Genomic DNA, 18,264 nt, shown 5'->3' with positions numbered 1-18,264 from the left:
GACCACTTCTTTCCTGCAGTAATTACTCAATATTATAAATAGAAGTAATAAAGTAAACAAGAAGGCAACGTTTCCCATGGCTAGAGGAGCAGAAACCAGATCTAAGGTGATTAGCAAAAGCAAATGGTGACTCAAAGATGTTGCTTTCACACAAAACTGGATTGTTTGAATGTTCTACGATTCAAACCAGTGAGACCATTTCTGGTCTACTCACTGAATATTTGGTCATCACTTTACAAGACAGAAAAATGTTAAAATATTAAGAAAATATAACAGCACAGAAGTGGGAGATTTTGTTGGCACGTTATGCAAAATGTTTCTATCAAAGCTAGGATCAGAAATTAACGAGTTTAAACTGTAATGAGTTAATTAATGCTGCAAATGTACTGTGATTGAATTGGTGAGTGGGTGTCCATATCTTAATAAAGAGAGACAAAGCCACTAATGACAGAAATTGATCTGAGCTGGAGTGCAAAGCAATAGCTTGTACCATGAATTTTGAAACTGCTTCGACCTTTGCTGAAACATTTTATTTCCTGTAGTGGCTGCAACTTGCTAAGCTTCCACCTCCTCCACAGGCGGAACGAGAGAAGGAAACCTCTGAAAGAAGTCATCTCAAACAGGTGGACATTACTTTGATTCCTTGAGCAATGCAACAGCAAGTTAAAAGCTACAATGATCAAAGTGAGTCTGTATTCCTGCTAAGGAAACATTACAGCTATTATGAATCTATCACATAACAATGTCCTTTCAAGTCTTACAAGAAACCGGAAAAAGTAACTTCAGTCTTAATTAAGTAGTTGAATCAAACACAATATTCAGAGCAAACACTGTCAGTAATTCAGAGAGTTTCTTGCAGGCTGTTTGGGTTTTTGCAAGTTTTATTCCCAAAAGTACAGTGTAAGTTTACCTCACAAGTAGGAATTTTGAACAAAAAAAGATCACAGACATCCATGACGTTGAATGGAAGTAGGTTGTGGATAACCCACGAGATCTTATCTCATTAAGTTGGGAAATCTGAAAAGTTATACTCAGGTGGCTTCGAAGCTCTTGACTTTGTAAACACAGCACTTAACGGCTGGACACAAAACAACCATAGGTTCTCAGCTGATGTAAACTGTAGAGAGAACATGTCCACATAATTTCATTTTATACTCAGCTATTATTAAAAATGCAGCCGGATACTACACCACAAATTCAAAATATCCAAGCAAAATTGCACAAACAATAACACCCACAAACAAACTGTCTTGGTATCCTAAATACCAAGACATGAAGGACTGTCTCTATCTAAACCAGGAAAACTAGTGAATCTATCAAGATATCAGTTTTGCATCAGATTCAGGTTTTTCCACCTAACATTATTCAGTGTGCCTTGTTCCTGAGGTTTTTCAACCATGCTAAATATTACCTCAGTTACATAATATATTAGGACAATACACACTAATGAGGAGCAAACACAAATCACAGAAAAAAATACAGAACTTTATTTTCTTATATGAAGTTGTTGCTGGTAGTGCCAGAATTTAGCACCCATTCCTAATTGCCTTTGAGGTTATTACTGTGGCAGGGTGCAGATACATACGTCTCTACCAAAGGAGGTATAAGGCATTCCTTCTCTCCGCTAGCCTGCAGGTTACCCTTGGGCAAGGTATAGCACCTGCTTAGCAACACCTCCCCTATCCTGATCAGGGTCACGTGAAGCCATGGAAGCAGGTGGTGGATGGTCGTATGAGCAGCTGGTGCATATCTCAAGTTCTGGTTATGACCACTGACACCAGGCAGACAATCTCTGAGGAGCATTGATAATGGTTGGGATAATGTACCTGCCTTGTGAAGACAATGCCCAGAAGGAGACAATGGCAAACCACTTCTGCAGAAAAATTTGCCAAGAATAATCATAGTCAAGACCATGATTGCCAATGACATTCGACACAGTACATAATGAATGAATATACCAAAATACAGAAAAAAGCTTTGTTTTGCATGCCATCTATACAGATCATTTTGTCTCCCAAAAGAAACCACTTCTGTAGAAAAATTTGCCAAGAATAATCGCCATCATAGACCCTGATCATTCGAATCATTGACACGGCACAGCATCTGCAGATTCACTCGTGTTACATAATGATGATGACTGAGTTATCTTCCATACCTGCTGCAGCCCATGTTGTGAAGGTTCTTACAATTCCCAAGACAGCAATGACCAACACCTGAGAACATCTGTTCAAGAAAACTGTATCTCATTAAAGAATTTTCACCTCAGGCCTAGGTGTTTTTTAAAAACAGAGAGTGATGGGTACCTGGAAAATACTGGTGGGGGTGGTGGCAGAGACTGATACAATGGGGACACTTAAGAGGCAGCAAGACCAAAGAACTGATTGTGGATTCAGAAAAGGTAATGCGAGGCAACACACACCAGCCCTCATAGAGGGATCAGAAATGGAAAGTACAAGCAATTTCAAGTTCCTAGATGTCAACATCTCTGAGAATCTATCCTGGGCCCAAGATATTGATGCAGATAAAAAGAAGGCACAACAGTGATATTTCATTAGAAGTTTGAGGAAATTTGGTTTGTCACCAAAGCCACTTGCAAATTTCAACAGATGTACTGTGGAGAGAATTCCAACTGATCGCATTACCATCTGAGTGTTCGGGGAGGGGGTGGGAGACTGTTACTGCACAAGATCGAATTAGGCGACAGAAAGTTATAAACTCAGTCAGCACCATCATGGGCACTAGCCTCCCCAGCATCCAGGACATCTTCAAGGGGCAATACCTCAGAAAAGCGGTGTCCATTGTTAAAGACCTCATCACCCACGACATTCCCTCTTCTCATTGCTACCATCAAGAAGGAGATTCAGGAGCCTTAAGGCCCACACTCAATAATCCAGGAAGAGCTTCTTCTCCTCTGCTATCAGATTTCTGAATGAACATTGAATGCACAGACACTACTCACTACTTTTTTTGCCCTCACTTTATTTAACTTTTATATAACATATGAAACTAAATTAAATAGTTTTATATATATATATATTCATCCGACTGCAATTTTTTTAATTTTTTAAGGTTGGTTCAATATTGTAGGCTGAAGGACTCATACTGTGTCCTACTAGTCTATGTTATAGTATGGAGTTAGCATACCAGGATTTGGCACAACAGTAAGGAAAGAATGCTGATATACTTCCAAATCAGAATGTTTTTTTCCCTTAGCATGGAATTTGAAGGTGGTGGTGTTCTCATGTGTTACTCCCTTTATCCTTCCTTTGCATCAGTTTGGCTTAATTCTTAAATTGCTATATTTAGGATTACACTAGTAGCAACCAACTTCTCATGCTATTAATATATAGCTTAGAGGGACACCTCTATTCAAATCCAAGTTTGAAATAAAATAGGATCTAATTTAGTACCACACAAAAAAATCAGGTACATACAGTATTTTTTGTGCAAATACGTGCAAGACAATACATCTTCATGCACTTCTCACTAAACTGGCAAGATAATCCTGAACTCTGATGATTGGCTTATCACAAAGGAAATGTACACAAAATATGAAGATTGCATAATAACAAGGTTAAATTAATTACCCCCTCACAACAATTACAAGATATCTGTATGGATTCTTTCAGTTTTTAGGATAAGAGGCCGAAACAGGTTATCTGAATTTCTGTTGCATATACAAAAGAATTGTTAAAACATATTATATTTGTTATTGCTACATCCATCACTTTCTCTCATTCACTTCTACTTTATTTTCTTCTTCCAAAGACAAAAATACTCAGTCATCTGTGTCATTGACACTCAGTGGCCACTTTATTAATTCCTCATGTATCTAATAAAGTGGCCATTGAGCGTATGTTCACGGTCCTCTGTCATTATAGCCCAATCACTTCAAGGTTTGGTGTGTTGTGCATTCAAAGGTGCCCTTCTGCACACCACTGTGGTAACGTGGTTACTTTAAGTCACTGTCACCTTCCCGTCAGCTTGAACCAGTCTGGCCATTCTCTTCTGACCCCTATCAGTAACGAGGTGTTTCACCCACAGAACTGCCACTCACTGGATGTTTGTTTTTTCCACACCATTCTCTGTAAACCCTAGAGACTGTTGTGCGTGAAAACTACAGATCAGCAGTTTCTGAGAAATTTAAACCACCCCATCTGGCACCAACAATCATTCAACAGTCAATGTCACTTAGATATCATTTGTTTCCCATTCTGATGCTTGTTTGGTACTATAACTGAACATCTTGACCACATCTGCATGCTTTTATGCACTGAGTTGCTATCATGTAATTGGGCAATTAGATATTTGCATTAATGAAGTGTACATACAGGTAGCCACTGAGTGTATTCTTCTATTCAAGATGTAAGTTGTCCATTTTCTCATCCCCTAAAAATAAGCTGATTTTATGATTGGCAGTTCACCTGGAACAGTCTACTCAGAACAGATCAACGGTGAAGAGTGAAGGGAGACGGATCCATCTACTGTCCTGAATCAACACAAGGTGAAAGAACAAGTGTTTCAACATCAGGCAAGAACAATCAATCCAAACAGAAAAATTTACTTCTATTCTCCAATGTGGGAACTAAGTTGATTCAACTCCATGCTATTGGCTTGTAGCATTGCTGCAATAATAAGCCAGTGTGGGTCACTTTCTCACACTCTGCTGCAAGGTAATGGCTTATACCACAAGCACATTCCGCAATTGAACAACATTTCTAGAAAAATCTGACTAGAAATGAGCACAAGGCAACACAGGATGCAAAGTAATATACGACTGCAACTATTATCAAATTCAAAATCAGACTACAGTGCACAGCATGATTTGTCCTTTCCATTCTGTGCAAGCCCTACAGACTTGCAAACCAAGGCAATGATCAAAGTTTGTTACCTGTCTGAGATGAGTTATTTTGAATAAAATTAAACAAATCATTTTCCTTCATTTGCCTCCACTTCTTTGTCACTTATACTCACCTGGATGAAAACTGTTTTTTTTAAATACTTGGCTAGAACAACACAGGGTGGTCCTTAGATAAAATGGAGTAGCCTGCCATTTCAACTTTCATTTCTCTCTGTAATAAATATCCATAACACAAATTACGATTGTTCCTCAGCAAGAGTATGTGACAACATACTCAAGAAAAATTGTTTGGCTGATTTTTATCTCACTCCATCTCTCACTTGATGAATTAGTACTCCTCTATATTCAACATAGGCTGAGGGCAGTAGGCACATAAGATGTTGAAGTTATTGTCCATCACCAAGAATAATACATCAATATACAAAGCTGGGCAAGCCTGAAGGACGTGGTGTCACTGAAATGGGCCTTACTGTTTATCACCTCCATGCCAACCACTCTGCCCATCTATATTAATCCCATATGCTCACATTATGTTCATGTCCTCTATACCTTGTCTACATAAATGCCTGTTTAAATATCTCCCAGGTGTAGTGACTGTCCCTGATTCAACCACCACCTCCAACAGGGATTCCAGATATCAGTATCAGTATTAGTTTATTATTGTCACATGCAAGATACAGTGTAAAATTTGTCATGAACAGAAAGTGCACTGTAGGTAAACATTAAAGTGCAAGGTCATAACGAGGCAGGATGAGGTCAGGAGTCCATCTTATCATACAAGACGTCCATTCAAGGAACTGATAACGACAGAATAGAAGCTGTCCTCGAGCCCAGTGGCACGTGCTTTCTGGCTTTTGTATCTTCTGCCCAATGGAAGAGGGGAGAAGAGAGAATGTCTAGGTGAATGGAGTCTTTGATTACCCCGGCTGCTTTACTGAGACAGTGAGAAGTACTGATACTGGTATTTGTAATGGTTCATTATTGTCACATCTACCAAGTTACAGTGAAAACCTTGTCTTGCTTACTGTACATACAGATCAAATCATTACACAGTGTATTGAGCTAGCATAAGGTAAAACAGTAACAAAGCAGAATAGAGTGCAAAGGTGCAGAGAAAGTGCAATGCAGCTACTCTATGTAGAAAAACTTTTTCACCTCAGATCTTTTAAAAATTCCTTCCTCTCACCTTAAACCCCCACCTTGTCCATTTGTCCCCCCCAACATCCCTTCCCACCGATCTCCCTCCTGACACTTATCCTCGTAAGTGGAACAAGTGCTACACCTACCCTTACACTTCCTCCCTCACCACCACTCAGGGCCCCAGACAGTCCTTCACTTCACCTGTGAGTCAGCTGGTGTGGCTGTGAGTCCGGTGCTCCTGGTGTGGCCTTGTATATATCGGTGAGACCCGACGCAGACTAGGAGACCTTTTCGCTGAACACCTACACTCTGTCCGCCAGAGAAAGCAGGATCTTCTAGTGGCCACACATGTTAATTCCACGTCCCATTCCCATTCTGATATGTCTATCCATGGCCTCCTCTGCTGTCAAGATGAAGCCACATTCAGGTTGGAGGAACAACTCCTTATATTCCGTCTGGGTAGCCTCCAACCTGATGGTATGAATATTGTTTTCTCTAACTTCTGTTAATGCCCTTCGTCCCCTTCTTTCCCCATCCCTGATTTATTTATTCCCCCCTCCAATTTTTTCTCTCTCTGCCCATCACTCTATGCCTATTCTCCATCTCCCTCTGGTGCTCCTTCCCCCTCTCTTTCTCCCTAGGTCTCCCGTCTCATGATCCTTTCCCTTTTCCAGCTCTGTATCCTTTTTGCCAATCACCTTTCTAGCTCTTAGCTTCACCCCTCCCTTTCCCATCTTCTCCTATCATTTCGAATTTCCCCCTCCCCCTCCTACTTTCAAATCTCTTACTATCTTTTCTTTCAGTTAGTCCTGACAAAGGGTCTCGGCCCAGAACGTTGACAGCGCTTCTTCCTATAGATGCTGCCTAGCCTGCTGCGTTCCACCAGCATTTTCTATGCGTTGCTTGAATTTCCAGCATCTGCAGATTTCCTCGTTTTTGAGGTTTCAATATGATCCTCCTTCACTATGTCACTACTGTTGACCCCACAAGAAATATCCTCTCAGAGGCTAACCTGAATCCTCTCCCTTGAAATTTATAAGCTCTGTTCATTTGTTATGTGCCATGTCGTATGACATGGGTGATTATGGTCCCATCACCATAATTGTTCTTGGCAAATTTTTCTACAGATGTGGTTTGCCATTGCTTTCTTCTGGGCAGTGTCTTTACAAGACAGGTGACCCCCGGCATTATCAATACTCTTCCTCTGAGATTGCCTGGCATCAGTAGTCACATAGCCAGGTCTTGTGATATGCACCAGCTGCTCCCATGGTTTCAAGTGACCCTAGTCAGGGGTTCTAAGCATATGCGACACCTTTCCTAAGAGTGACCTGCAAGCTTGCGGAAGGAACGAGTGCCTAACACCTCCTTTTAGTATATCCACCCTGCCACCCAAGCATAAGCTTCAGTGAGATCAATTTTCATTTCTTCAATTATCAACCTGCTCAACCTATTCTTCACAAGGCAATTCCTGCATCCAAGGGATTATCCTAATGAACCTGTGCCCATGCAAGCCTTAGCAACTCCCTGTACAATTGTACTATTCTATTCCTTTTGTGACAAAGGCCAACAAACATACCAGAGATAAATATATTCTGTAACTTCACATCACCAATATGACCAAGCTAGGAGACCAATGTTCAAGAAGGAGTGTGGCAATTACTGGACATATTCAAAAACGAGATGATTTGGTGAAGTCAAAACACATGGTAAACAGCAAAATCAGCTTGTTACAAAGAGCTAAATGAATCCACAACCGATGTATCAATTCTAAGCAGGGCAGTCCTGCCACACAAAGTCATGAACGGCAGAGGACAACTGCATCAGCACTGGACTGTGATCCCGAGTCTGAATCCAACCGACTCCTTGCACGCTTTCTATCCGTGCTGAGTTGAGCATCGCGCCAGCAATCTGGTCTCGTAAAAAGGTCAAATGCTACAAAAACAGCAAAAATGCTGCCTGAAAGGGACAACAATTGGGAAAATGTGGGGAAGGTAGTTCCACACACTGCTGGTGCATGGTGATTACAAATATATATAACTTCCACAAGATGTACTTCAAAAGACCAAGCCTTTCTCAACCACATCTAACCTAACCATAATTCCCCCACCAATGATAGGTGCAAGGAGCAGAGGGGACACACTGACGCAAACAGATTAAGTAAGCATCTCACCAGTAGCTTCTCAAGGGAACTAGGGTGGAATACACATTTTGGTGCTTTTGATAAGGTGCACATTTTCACCTTCCAGATTCAAACTTCATGTAAGTTTATGGTTTTCCTTCAAAATGCACATCATGCGCCCTGCCTCAGTTTCTTTGCACGTCCATTAATCACCCACTCAGACACTAAGGACAGCCTTACAATAAAGGCCACGTTCAAAGCAAAAAGTAGCAGCAGATTCAATTTAATAGAAGCAAATTCTCCTTTCACATGAAACATAGCAGCACCTGTTTTATTAATGTCACTAGATCACTGGCCTCAGTGAAGGAAAAGAATAATTGCCTGGCAATTAAGCATGCCTCCAAACTCCTGTAGAGAGACAGCTAATTGGTGCCGGCGATAGGGGGACAAATGTTGAGAATTAATACCATCTCAAAGGAAATAACATTAAGTCACATGATACATTTTCGTAAATACTTTCCAGCATAAAAACTACTTTATAGCAAGCTTAAAGGACAACAATGTTCTATCGGAAACCACACCACACAGGATCTCATACCTGTCCACATGAGAACAGCTGAGCAAATTAACTCCATAGTATGTCATGACCATCCATAACACAGGCCTATTCTGCACTGTATCGCAACAAAAATAAAAAATAAAATCATGTTTATTTTGATTATGTTATTTATGCTGCATCAGATCTAGAGGCACGGTCATTTTGTTCTCTTATCCTTCTGTACTGAGAAGTGACAATAAACAACCTTGAATCTTGAACAATTAGGGTGAAATAGGTGTCAGCCTTTGGTGCACTATCATTAATAACTACTGCACAACCTCTATCCACCATACTCAAGCTTCTAAACAATAAAAGCTAAGCTGAGACTTCAATATTTTGTTGGATTATTTAATTTTCTTTCCGTAAGCTTTCAGCAATGTTAAAATAAACCAAATGTCCCCACACAAGTGAACTGTCTCACATTTTATTTCATATGGAGCAGATGTTTTCGGACACTGCAGTGCTTGGGGGGGGGGGGGTGAAGAATGGTGCAAAGTGTCACAATATCATCGAGCTGCTCCCACCCTCATTCACATGTTTCAGCTATTTCCTTCACAATTTCTCCCACAGCTCTCACTGCCTTCGCCTACAGGTTGCAATTAGACAGACTCTGCTGGAAGATTACTGCCAAACACATCCAGTCACTTGGTCACATTGTGCTGTCCAAGGCAACTTCTGTAAATCTTCTATTAGAGCACTTCTACTCACTCCACTTGACAGAAGCATCAGATGTTGTCTCCCTGCTGCTTCAGCGTTAACTCTCAGACATCAATCTCTCGTGACCGCTGTGAACCTTTGCAATTCCTCTTCCACCCCTAATGGTCCAATTACTCGCTCTCCTAAAGAGGAAGCTGACCTTTCCGGTTCATTTCTGCAACCTGGTTTGTTTTGGTGAGAAACATGTACACTTCGCAAACACCTTTAACAAGAATCTGGCACTTCTAAACATCATAAAAAAAGCTGTGCATTTGATTGCCGAACTTCCTGTCAAATTGCTCCACCTTTGAAATCGAATTGCAACAGGCCATTCCACCTCCAATTTCTCTCGGATTGTTGTCAATGCCTCTCAACCACATCTTAAATACAATGAAAATATCTGTTTGGATGTCTTCTTCACCTCCTTCATAAACATAGTCACAGTTACAATCCAGGTTCGATGGCTCCATTCTTCACTGTCCTTCAACCATCAAGTTTTTTTATAATGAAATACCAAATTCAAGTACAATCCTCATATCCAGTCCACTGCTTAAGATTCAAAACATTACATTTTTACTTAATTCAAATTCTCTTCCTCAACAACTTCTATGTTTATAAAGACTCAATACCAATTGTACAGAAATTATTTAACTGCCCTTCTTGTTCCCTCTATTATTTCCAAATTTTTGAAATCAAGAACACCCACATATTTTTAAACACCAAACTGAGGAGATTTTAAACATATTCAATTTCTCCTTTTCCTGCAATTGTCATCTGCAACCAAACCCTTCTGCCACCAAATCATTTCCCATTCTTCTTTATCCTATGGAACCCACAACAAGTTGGTAACAGGTTACCACAATACATAGGAACAGAAATAAGCCATTGAGCCCATCAAGTCTGCTCCATCATGACTCATTTACTATCCCTCTCAACCCCATTCTCCTTCTCCTTGTGACACCCTTATTAATCAAGAACCTAACAACTGCCACTTTAAATGTACCCAATGACTTGACTTCCACAATGAATCCCACAGGTTCACCACCTTCTGGCTAAATAACTTCCTCCTCATCCCTGTGCTAATGAGACATCCTTCTATTCTGAGGTTATGCCCTCTGGTCCTAGACGTTCCCACTATAGGAAACATCCTTTTGATGTCCACTCTATCAACGCCTTTCAATATCTGATAGGCTTCAATGGGGTCATCCCCTCCCCAACATTCTTCTAAACTCCAGTGAGTACAGGCCCAGAGTCACCAAACTCTTCTCATACATTAACTCTTTCTTTCCTAAAATCATTCTCCTGAACCCTCTTCAATGCCAGTTATAAAATGCTAACAATTTATAATTGGATTGCGTTTCACAATATTCGAAATCAGTCACCACAACGTGTTCTGTGACTGAAGCCAATAGGTTTGATAGAACTTGGACATAATTTTTGTTGTATGGTCCATTCATGGGCACAAACAATTCACATACCTTAAGGGTGAGTGAGGCACAGTGTTGACTGGACAGTGGTATCAATTACAAGCCCCTTGCCAAAAGAAACTTCAGTCCATCCAGATCCTAAACTTGTGAGAGCCGGAATTCAAATTATACATTATTTTAACACTACTGATCTGGGAGAGCAAGCTTACGTGCCTATCTTCATGACATTTTCGTGACTTCCTTATTGAGAACAATCTTATTGTAGGGTTTGGAGGCTTGCATGCCTCAATGACCCAGAGAGCTATGCTGGCTGGATTCAGGGCATTCTGCTTTGGCTCTTGGTAGGGTCACCCATGCCAAACAGGTCAAAGAGTAGAGGCCTGACTAAGAGTGGTCCACTGGTTCTCCAGGTTCTGGTATTCTGCTCAGGGCTAACAACCCTGACTACAAAACAAAATAAAACTGCTACAGAAACAGCAATGAAGAATCCTTCTACATCTGAGTGTGATGGTGTTCCTGAATCTCCATCCAGGACCGACAGTGGAGAAAACCGAGAAGAAGCTACTGACAAGATGAAGGAAGCTCTGAACTACATGAGAGATGGAGGACCTTCATTGATGCCCTAAACGCCAGTGGCGTAATGGGGCAGTAACTAATACTGAAAGCTAAATACCAGAAACATCATCTCCATCACCTGTCCATCCTCAACCAAACATTGTCACCACTGGGTCCTCATCCCAAGTTCTCCCTACATTCTCAAATACCACTATGCTCAAAACCATTACAACAGAGCACCAGGCTAGGAATAATAAATGTGTATAGCCACACCAGCATTCCAAAACCAAATTATTAAGTGCCACCTGTCATCATTGCAACCAACAGAGAAAATTCTTCCCGATTTCAAGCATAAAAGTAAGAACAAAAATGATGTATCATCCTTATACTTTATCCTTCAAAGTAAACTATCACAAAAGTGAACCTTTCTAGCATACTGTCAAGAACAGAAGACAACTACAATGTAGTCATACTGCAAAATGACACAGCTGTAGTTGGTTTTTAACTCAACTTTATCTACAGATCTTGGTGACAATACTGCAAGGACCGAGGGAACATTCAAAACCAGAGTCTAATATCTCTATCCTGTCCCCAACGTGTCGATGCAGCTACAAAGAATGTACAACAGCAGCTATATTTCATTCAGAGTTTGAGGAGATTTCTTGAAAATTTCTACAGATTGGAGAGCATTCTAACTGCCTCAAAAAGACAGCATCCATCATTAAGGATCCCCATCACCCACATCGTAACTTGTTCTCATTGCTACCATCAGGAAGGAGGTACAGAAGCCTCAAGGCACACACCCAATGATTCAAGAACAGCTTGTTCCCCTCTGCCATCTGATTTCTGAACGAACAATGAACCAATGAACTGCTTTTTTATTTCTATTTTTGCACTACTTATTTAACTATTTTATTATTTTATATATATATATATATATATATATATATATATATATATATATATACACACACGCATATTCACTGTAATTTGTAATTTTAATATTGTGTTTTGCATTGCACTCAGGACATATGCTGGTGATATTAAACATGATTCTGGTATAAAAATTCAGGCCAGACTTAAAGTCCCAAATATAACATTGCAGCTGAACTCAAAGGCAAAGTACAATCCATAATTGGGAACAGTAAGAGTTAGAGCATAATACAGCACGGTAACAGGCCCTTCTGCCCAACTCATCTATGTAAACCAAGTTCACCAATTTTGGCCCACGTCCTCTAAATTTGTACCTACCTGTCTGAATGTCTTTTAAATGGCCATTGTACCTGCCTACATCACATGCTCCATTCCACATATCTACCACCCTGTATGGAAAAATTTGCTCCACAGATTCCCTGTTTCCCGCTCACTTTCAACTTGTGGACGTTGAGTACCCCTTATCCGAAATGCTTGGTGCTGGGAATGTTTCAGATTTCTGATTTTGGGATATACAATGGGATAGCTTGGGATCGCCATTATTTCCGACACTGAGTTAATGTGCTACTGGTAAGCAGTCTTCAACTTACACTTGTTCTTCACACACAGAGCTGTTCAGCAAGTTAGATTTTCATCAGTGACGACCTTAACAAATGCAATAATGTATTTCCCTGTTGCTTCATGATCAGCAGATGCTTTATCACAAATCTTCAAAAAATTAATGACGTGCACTTTCTTAAATTTCTGCATCCAACCTGCTGCAAATTCATAATTAACTTCAATTTTTAGTTTGTTGTGATAGATTTTTGCTTGTTTCATGCTAGACATACCATTAAGTAGCACATGTTCACTGCGACACTGACGAATCCACTCTTTCAAATCACAACCAAGATCTTCATGTTTCACTTTATGCCATGGTTTTTCATTAACTTCTGCTCATTACATATGTGAGGTCACTTCTCAGAACTGTCTGTGGTGTGCACATCACTTGGGAATCTTCCCTGCTCCTTGCTGAATTTTCTATTTGTGACATCACGTCAGCATTCCAAAAAGAATATTGCATTTCAGAGGTTTTCAGCTATTGGAAGTTCATATAAGGGGTACTCACCCTGTAGTATAAATTACAAAGCACATATCTACCTGCTCGTTTTGATGACTATTTGTGATTTTCTAATTTTTTTCCCAGATGAATTCAATTCAGAAGCTGCAATTTCTCCTCTTTCCTCTACTATGCCAGCCTGACTCACAGGTAGCTTTCCCATCTCCAAGGTAAGAGGTTGCAAAGTTCATGCCCCCTCTCAGACCGATAGACTGACAGTCCAATTACATTCTGAGAACTGCACTATTAGAGTTGGGAACTCTTAGATGATGTAATGCCCAGTTTATGTTCTAATGGATTGAAAAGACCTTAATGAGAGTACGGAATTTGTACATTCTAGCAAAGAATTACCATTCCAACTATCATGACCAAACCCAGATATAAGGTCATCACTTTTATGGTGACACTTGCTGCCTGTAAATTAACTGCCCTGCGTGTTTGCATGCAGAGGTAATTCACTGGATTTAAAAAGCCATAAGATATCCTGAGAAAATGTAAGCCCTTTAATAAATGGAAATTCCTCACATATCTGAAAGAGCAATAATTGCGTTCAACTCACTGGACACCATGAAGTTAATTACTGTACTGTTACGAGCTCAACAGTTAAATGGGTAAATGAAGGCTAACCTTTATGTTGCAAACTTTCGTATCAGGCTAACAAATTAAGTCTAGTGGATTTCCTAATTTCACACCTTCACAAGCACCAACTCTAACATGACAAATTGTCACTTTTAGACTAACAAAAGATCCACCCACTCTTAAAAAAAACGCACAAACAGATTAAGACAAAGTATCCCATTTACACTGCAAGTCCAAACTCATGGTAACGCAGAACTAAACCCTGAATGGGCTCATCTTGGAAATTTTTTGAGATTTAAATGAACAATTCAGCACAATAAACATGACCAAATGTGTAAAGCAATATATCAGTTGTTATTCATTTCGACACAGAATAGATCTCAATCAAATTGTTTGTGACCTGCAGCAGTATTATCTAAAACCAACAAATACAACAGCCAGTGATCTAAGATGCAAGCAAACTCCAAGCGTTGTACCACACATGTTGCATTGATTTGTGCATTGCATTAACACCCTGATGTCATCTAAAAGGCATCTTGTAGAAACATATTCATGACCAAAAAAATGCCTTTAAAATCAAACATAAATACCCTCAGATACATAGTCAGGAAAATGCACAAGAACTACAAATGTTCCACAGCTTTAGGTTAGTGGTATCTACAAATTTTGGCATCAATTTCCCTCCTATTGCAATAAAAGTATTTATAAAGCCTACTTGAGTGATAAATCAATTGCCCACGGTCACAAACCACTTAAGCAACAAATTTAACTGCTGATCACGTCCATCATAGCTATCGGATTTGATATATCTCTCAACTGCAGAGAACCTTCTTAGTACTTGGAAGTATTTGAAAATGCTGCTACATCTCTTCCCATCCCACCTAGTAAAAAGCAAGTCTCATTAGTCATATCGGAAGTACAGGAATTAAGTACACGATTAGACACCTGGTCAAAACCTACCATCTGCCTACTTCCTACTTCCCCAGGATCACAAAATTTATACAACCGTCTCTTTCGTTCCTTGAGCATCAAAGTGTGATACAACCGTCTATCTTTATTCAAAAGCCACCTACCTTATCCTTTTCATGAGTCAGGAGGCTAACAGGTGGGAGGCAGGAGATTGAATCTTGGCCCTGCTTGCTATCGCCGCCCGATTTGCCACGCAAGAGCCGATACAGGGGCCCGTCCTTGATTATTCTGCCGTGGCTTATGGCGCGCTTCAGGGACAGCCTCAGCTGCTGGTGGAGGGCTGAGGAGGCTCCCGCTCCAAACACTGCTATCACATCCTTCTGTGCCCTCAGGTACCGTTCAATGTTCTTCAGTGATGATCCGTTGGGCTCTGACAAGCCTTCTATTGCCCTTTTGAGAAGTTTATTCCAATCAACATTGTGTTTAGCATCTGACTTGGATTGATTCCGAGGCTTGGGGAGTACAATCCGTCCTGGATTGTCTGGATCCTTGTAAGAATTAAGTCCTTTATTTGTAACCTTTAAGATTGTCCCATCTTTGACACTCAGTTCCAGTTGCTCCAGGACAGTTTTTCTGTCTAATCCATGGGATGAGGCAACAGCATGGCAAATCCTTTCCTCTGAGGGTCTCTGTTTCTGCTTTTTCACTTTTTGGATTGCCTCCAAAATCCACTCGGTGTACAACGGATTTGCCAGTTTTACCATGGCTGATAACTCCCAGTATCCACAGAGTGTTACCCCTTATCTCTGTGCTGAATCAGTTCCACACATAACAAAAATAGATTTCTCGGAATAAAGCAGTTCACCATAGCATTGACGTTTTTCAAATCGAAGCCAATTTCCCCTCTCTCAACCAGGTCTACTTCTCACGAAGAGAATACAAGGGGAACAAAGATGCTCTTCTTCACAAAACAGCCTTATTGAAATATACGATTTATACGATCCCAACCTTCTGTAAAGGTCCCAAAACTCCAAACCATCAGAAAGCCTCCATTCAATTGCCTACACAGGCATTTACACCGAATGTAATGCAAGATGAACACTAGGCAGAACTACGCACCTGGAGGAGGAAACACAGAAATTACACATTGAGTAAAGGAAGAGGTAAATGTTATGCTGTACTTTGCAATAATGAGTAGATAGGAGGGGAAGGAGACTGTGACGGGGAGCAGTGAAAGGGGTAAAGATTGCAGTGACTTTTGGCAAGAGGCTGAGGGGGTTACAGAGAGAACACAGGGGAGGTATCTAGGAGGTGTAGAAGGTGCAAGTGCGGCAGCTGGGGGTGGACGATGGCATACTCGGGTGGAAGGCGAGTGCATCTGTGGCAGTGCAGGATATAAATGCTATTTAAGAGGGAAGGCAGGGTGAGGAATGAGGGGTTACAGTAGGGATTCCCAACCTGAGGTCCATGGTCCCCTCAGTTAATGGCAAAGGTCCATGGCATAAAAAAGGTTAAAAACCCCTGATTACAGGGAGCAGGGACCAGGATGGAGCGCAATTTGGTGCAAGGAGCAGGGTAGGGGATACAGGGTGGAGGCTAGGAGCAAGGGGGCAGGGAAGAGATATGGGCATAAGGTAGTACAGTGAGCAAGGGGAGGGTAGAAGGATGGACAGATGAAGAGCTAGTGGGAAAAGGGGAGAAGAAAAGTGAGGCAGTAAGGGTGAGTGTGCAAAGGTGGAAGGAGAGTGTGGCTGGGGAGTAGAGGTGCCGGGCCAGAAGGGGGTGCAGGATGTGGAACAGAGAGCAGCCCGGAGAGCTGCAGCAGTGTATTTAAATGCCCGGGCTGTAAATAAGGGCCAGCGGCCAGTCAGCCCGGTCGCTTCCCTTCTGGCCAGGGACCGGCGCCTTTTGTTTACAGCCCAATACCGAGGTTCCGGTGCGTCGGGGGCCGCAGGTGGCTGCCTCGGCCGCCCCAAACACAGGCTGCTTTTCACCGTAGCATCCCCTCCCCCGCCGCCACTGCCACAACAAGCGCCCATTCTCCGCTACGCCACAACTCAGAGACCGAGGCCTGCGGCCTAGGCCACGGTCGGCGGCCGCCTGCCAATCGGCGACTCTCCCAGCGGAGGGGACGGCTCGGTGGCCGTCGGCAGCCCGGCCTGGCTACAGCAGCCCCGACGTCGACCCGGGGACACCCCGCAAACGCTCGCCCTGCGCTAGGCCGCAGGCCCGAGCGGCCCGGGCTCCGGTGCTGTCGCGGCGCTGCGGTCGCGTTCGCCATCCAACCGGCCAGCCTCGCTGCTATCGACAGGAGGCCGGTGTCCGCTGCCGGGCGAAGCCGGAGCAGTGCAGCGGAGCCCCAGCTCGGGGCGGAGTAGACTCACCCGAAGCGCAGGAGAGGGAGAGACGGCGAGCGCCGCCGCCATCTTCCAGAGAGCAGGCAGCGGCGGCGGCGGCGGCAGCAGCGAGGGGGCGGCAGAGAGAGAGGGAGAGAGGGGAGGGGAGGGACGGCAGGGAGGAGGGGAACCTGGGGGGAGAGTAGGGGGAAAGACAAACTGAGGAGGGGGGGAATGAGATGGCGTGAGGGTGGTGTGTAGGGGGAGGGGGAGGTGAGGATGGGGAAAAGGATTGAGGGAGGCGAGGAGCGGGGAATGGGGAGGGGAGGAGTGGGTGGGGGAGTTGAGGATGGAGGGGGTTAGGGGGAAGAGTGCGAGGAGAGGAGTAGGGGAGGGTGTAAAGAGAAGGGGTAGGAAAGAGAGGGAAGGGAGAATGGGTGAGAGTAAAGGAGGGAGGGTTTTGGTGGAGGAGAGAAGCTGCAGATGGGAAGGTTGAGGGAGGGGAGAGAGGAACAGGTGGTTGGGGAAAGGAGGGAGGGGTTTGGGGAGGGGGAGAGGAAAGGTGGGGGAGTAGAAGAAATGGAGGGCAAGGGGAGGGGAAAAGGGTACAGAGATGGGAGAGGGTAAGGGGATAAGGAAGAGGGGTTTGGGTGGGTGGCAAGGAGGGAGGGGACAGGGGAGGTGGAAGCTGAGGATGGGAAGAGGATTGAGGGGTAAGGGAGAAGGAAGAGGGGAGTGGGATTGGGTGGGAGGAAAGGAAGGGTGGTTGTGGAAAGATAGGTGAAGCTGCAGTTGGGAAAAGGATTGAGGGAGGGGAGTGGGTGGGGAGCAGAGGAGATGGGGAAGTAGGAGAGTTAGGAGTAAGGGAGGGGTGTGAGGAGAGGGGAAGGAAGTGGGGAGGGGGTGAAGTAGAGGGTGATGGGTGAGAGGAATGGAGGGAGAGGGGTTGGGGAATGGAAGGGAAGCTGAGGATGAGGAAGAGGATTGAGGGAGGGGAAGAAGAGTGGGGAAT

General features: G+C 42.8%; 1 protein-coding gene across 2 annotated transcripts in view; it reads right to left on the bottom strand.

Moving 5' to 3' along the window:
• The window catches only part of LOC132391514 (histone acetyltransferase KAT6A-like), a 187,572-nt gene extending 170,120 nt beyond the window's left edge, over positions 1-17,452 (bottom strand). For both annotated transcript variants that reach the window (XM_059964802.1, XM_059964811.1), the window contains exons 1-2: positions 17,301-17,452; positions 15,081-16,035 (exon numbers count right to left, since the gene is read on the bottom strand). In XM_059964802.1, the coding sequence (XP_059820785.1) occupies positions 15,081-15,680 (600 nt within the window). In that variant the 5' untranslated portion in view covers positions 15,681-16,035; positions 17,301-17,452. The remainder of the gene's footprint in view (positions 1-15,080; positions 16,036-17,300) is intronic.
• Between the last annotated feature and the right edge of the window lie 812 nt (positions 17,453-18,264).

This window comes from Hypanus sabinus, chromosome 1 (genome assembly GCF_030144855.1).
Source record: "Hypanus sabinus isolate sHypSab1 chromosome 1, sHypSab1.hap1, whole genome shotgun sequence".
NCBI lineage: Eukaryota > Metazoa > Chordata > Chondrichthyes > Myliobatiformes > Dasyatidae > Hypanus > Hypanus sabinus.
Note: the sequence above shows the minus strand (reverse complement) of the source record. Positions and strands in the feature narration are given on the sequence as shown.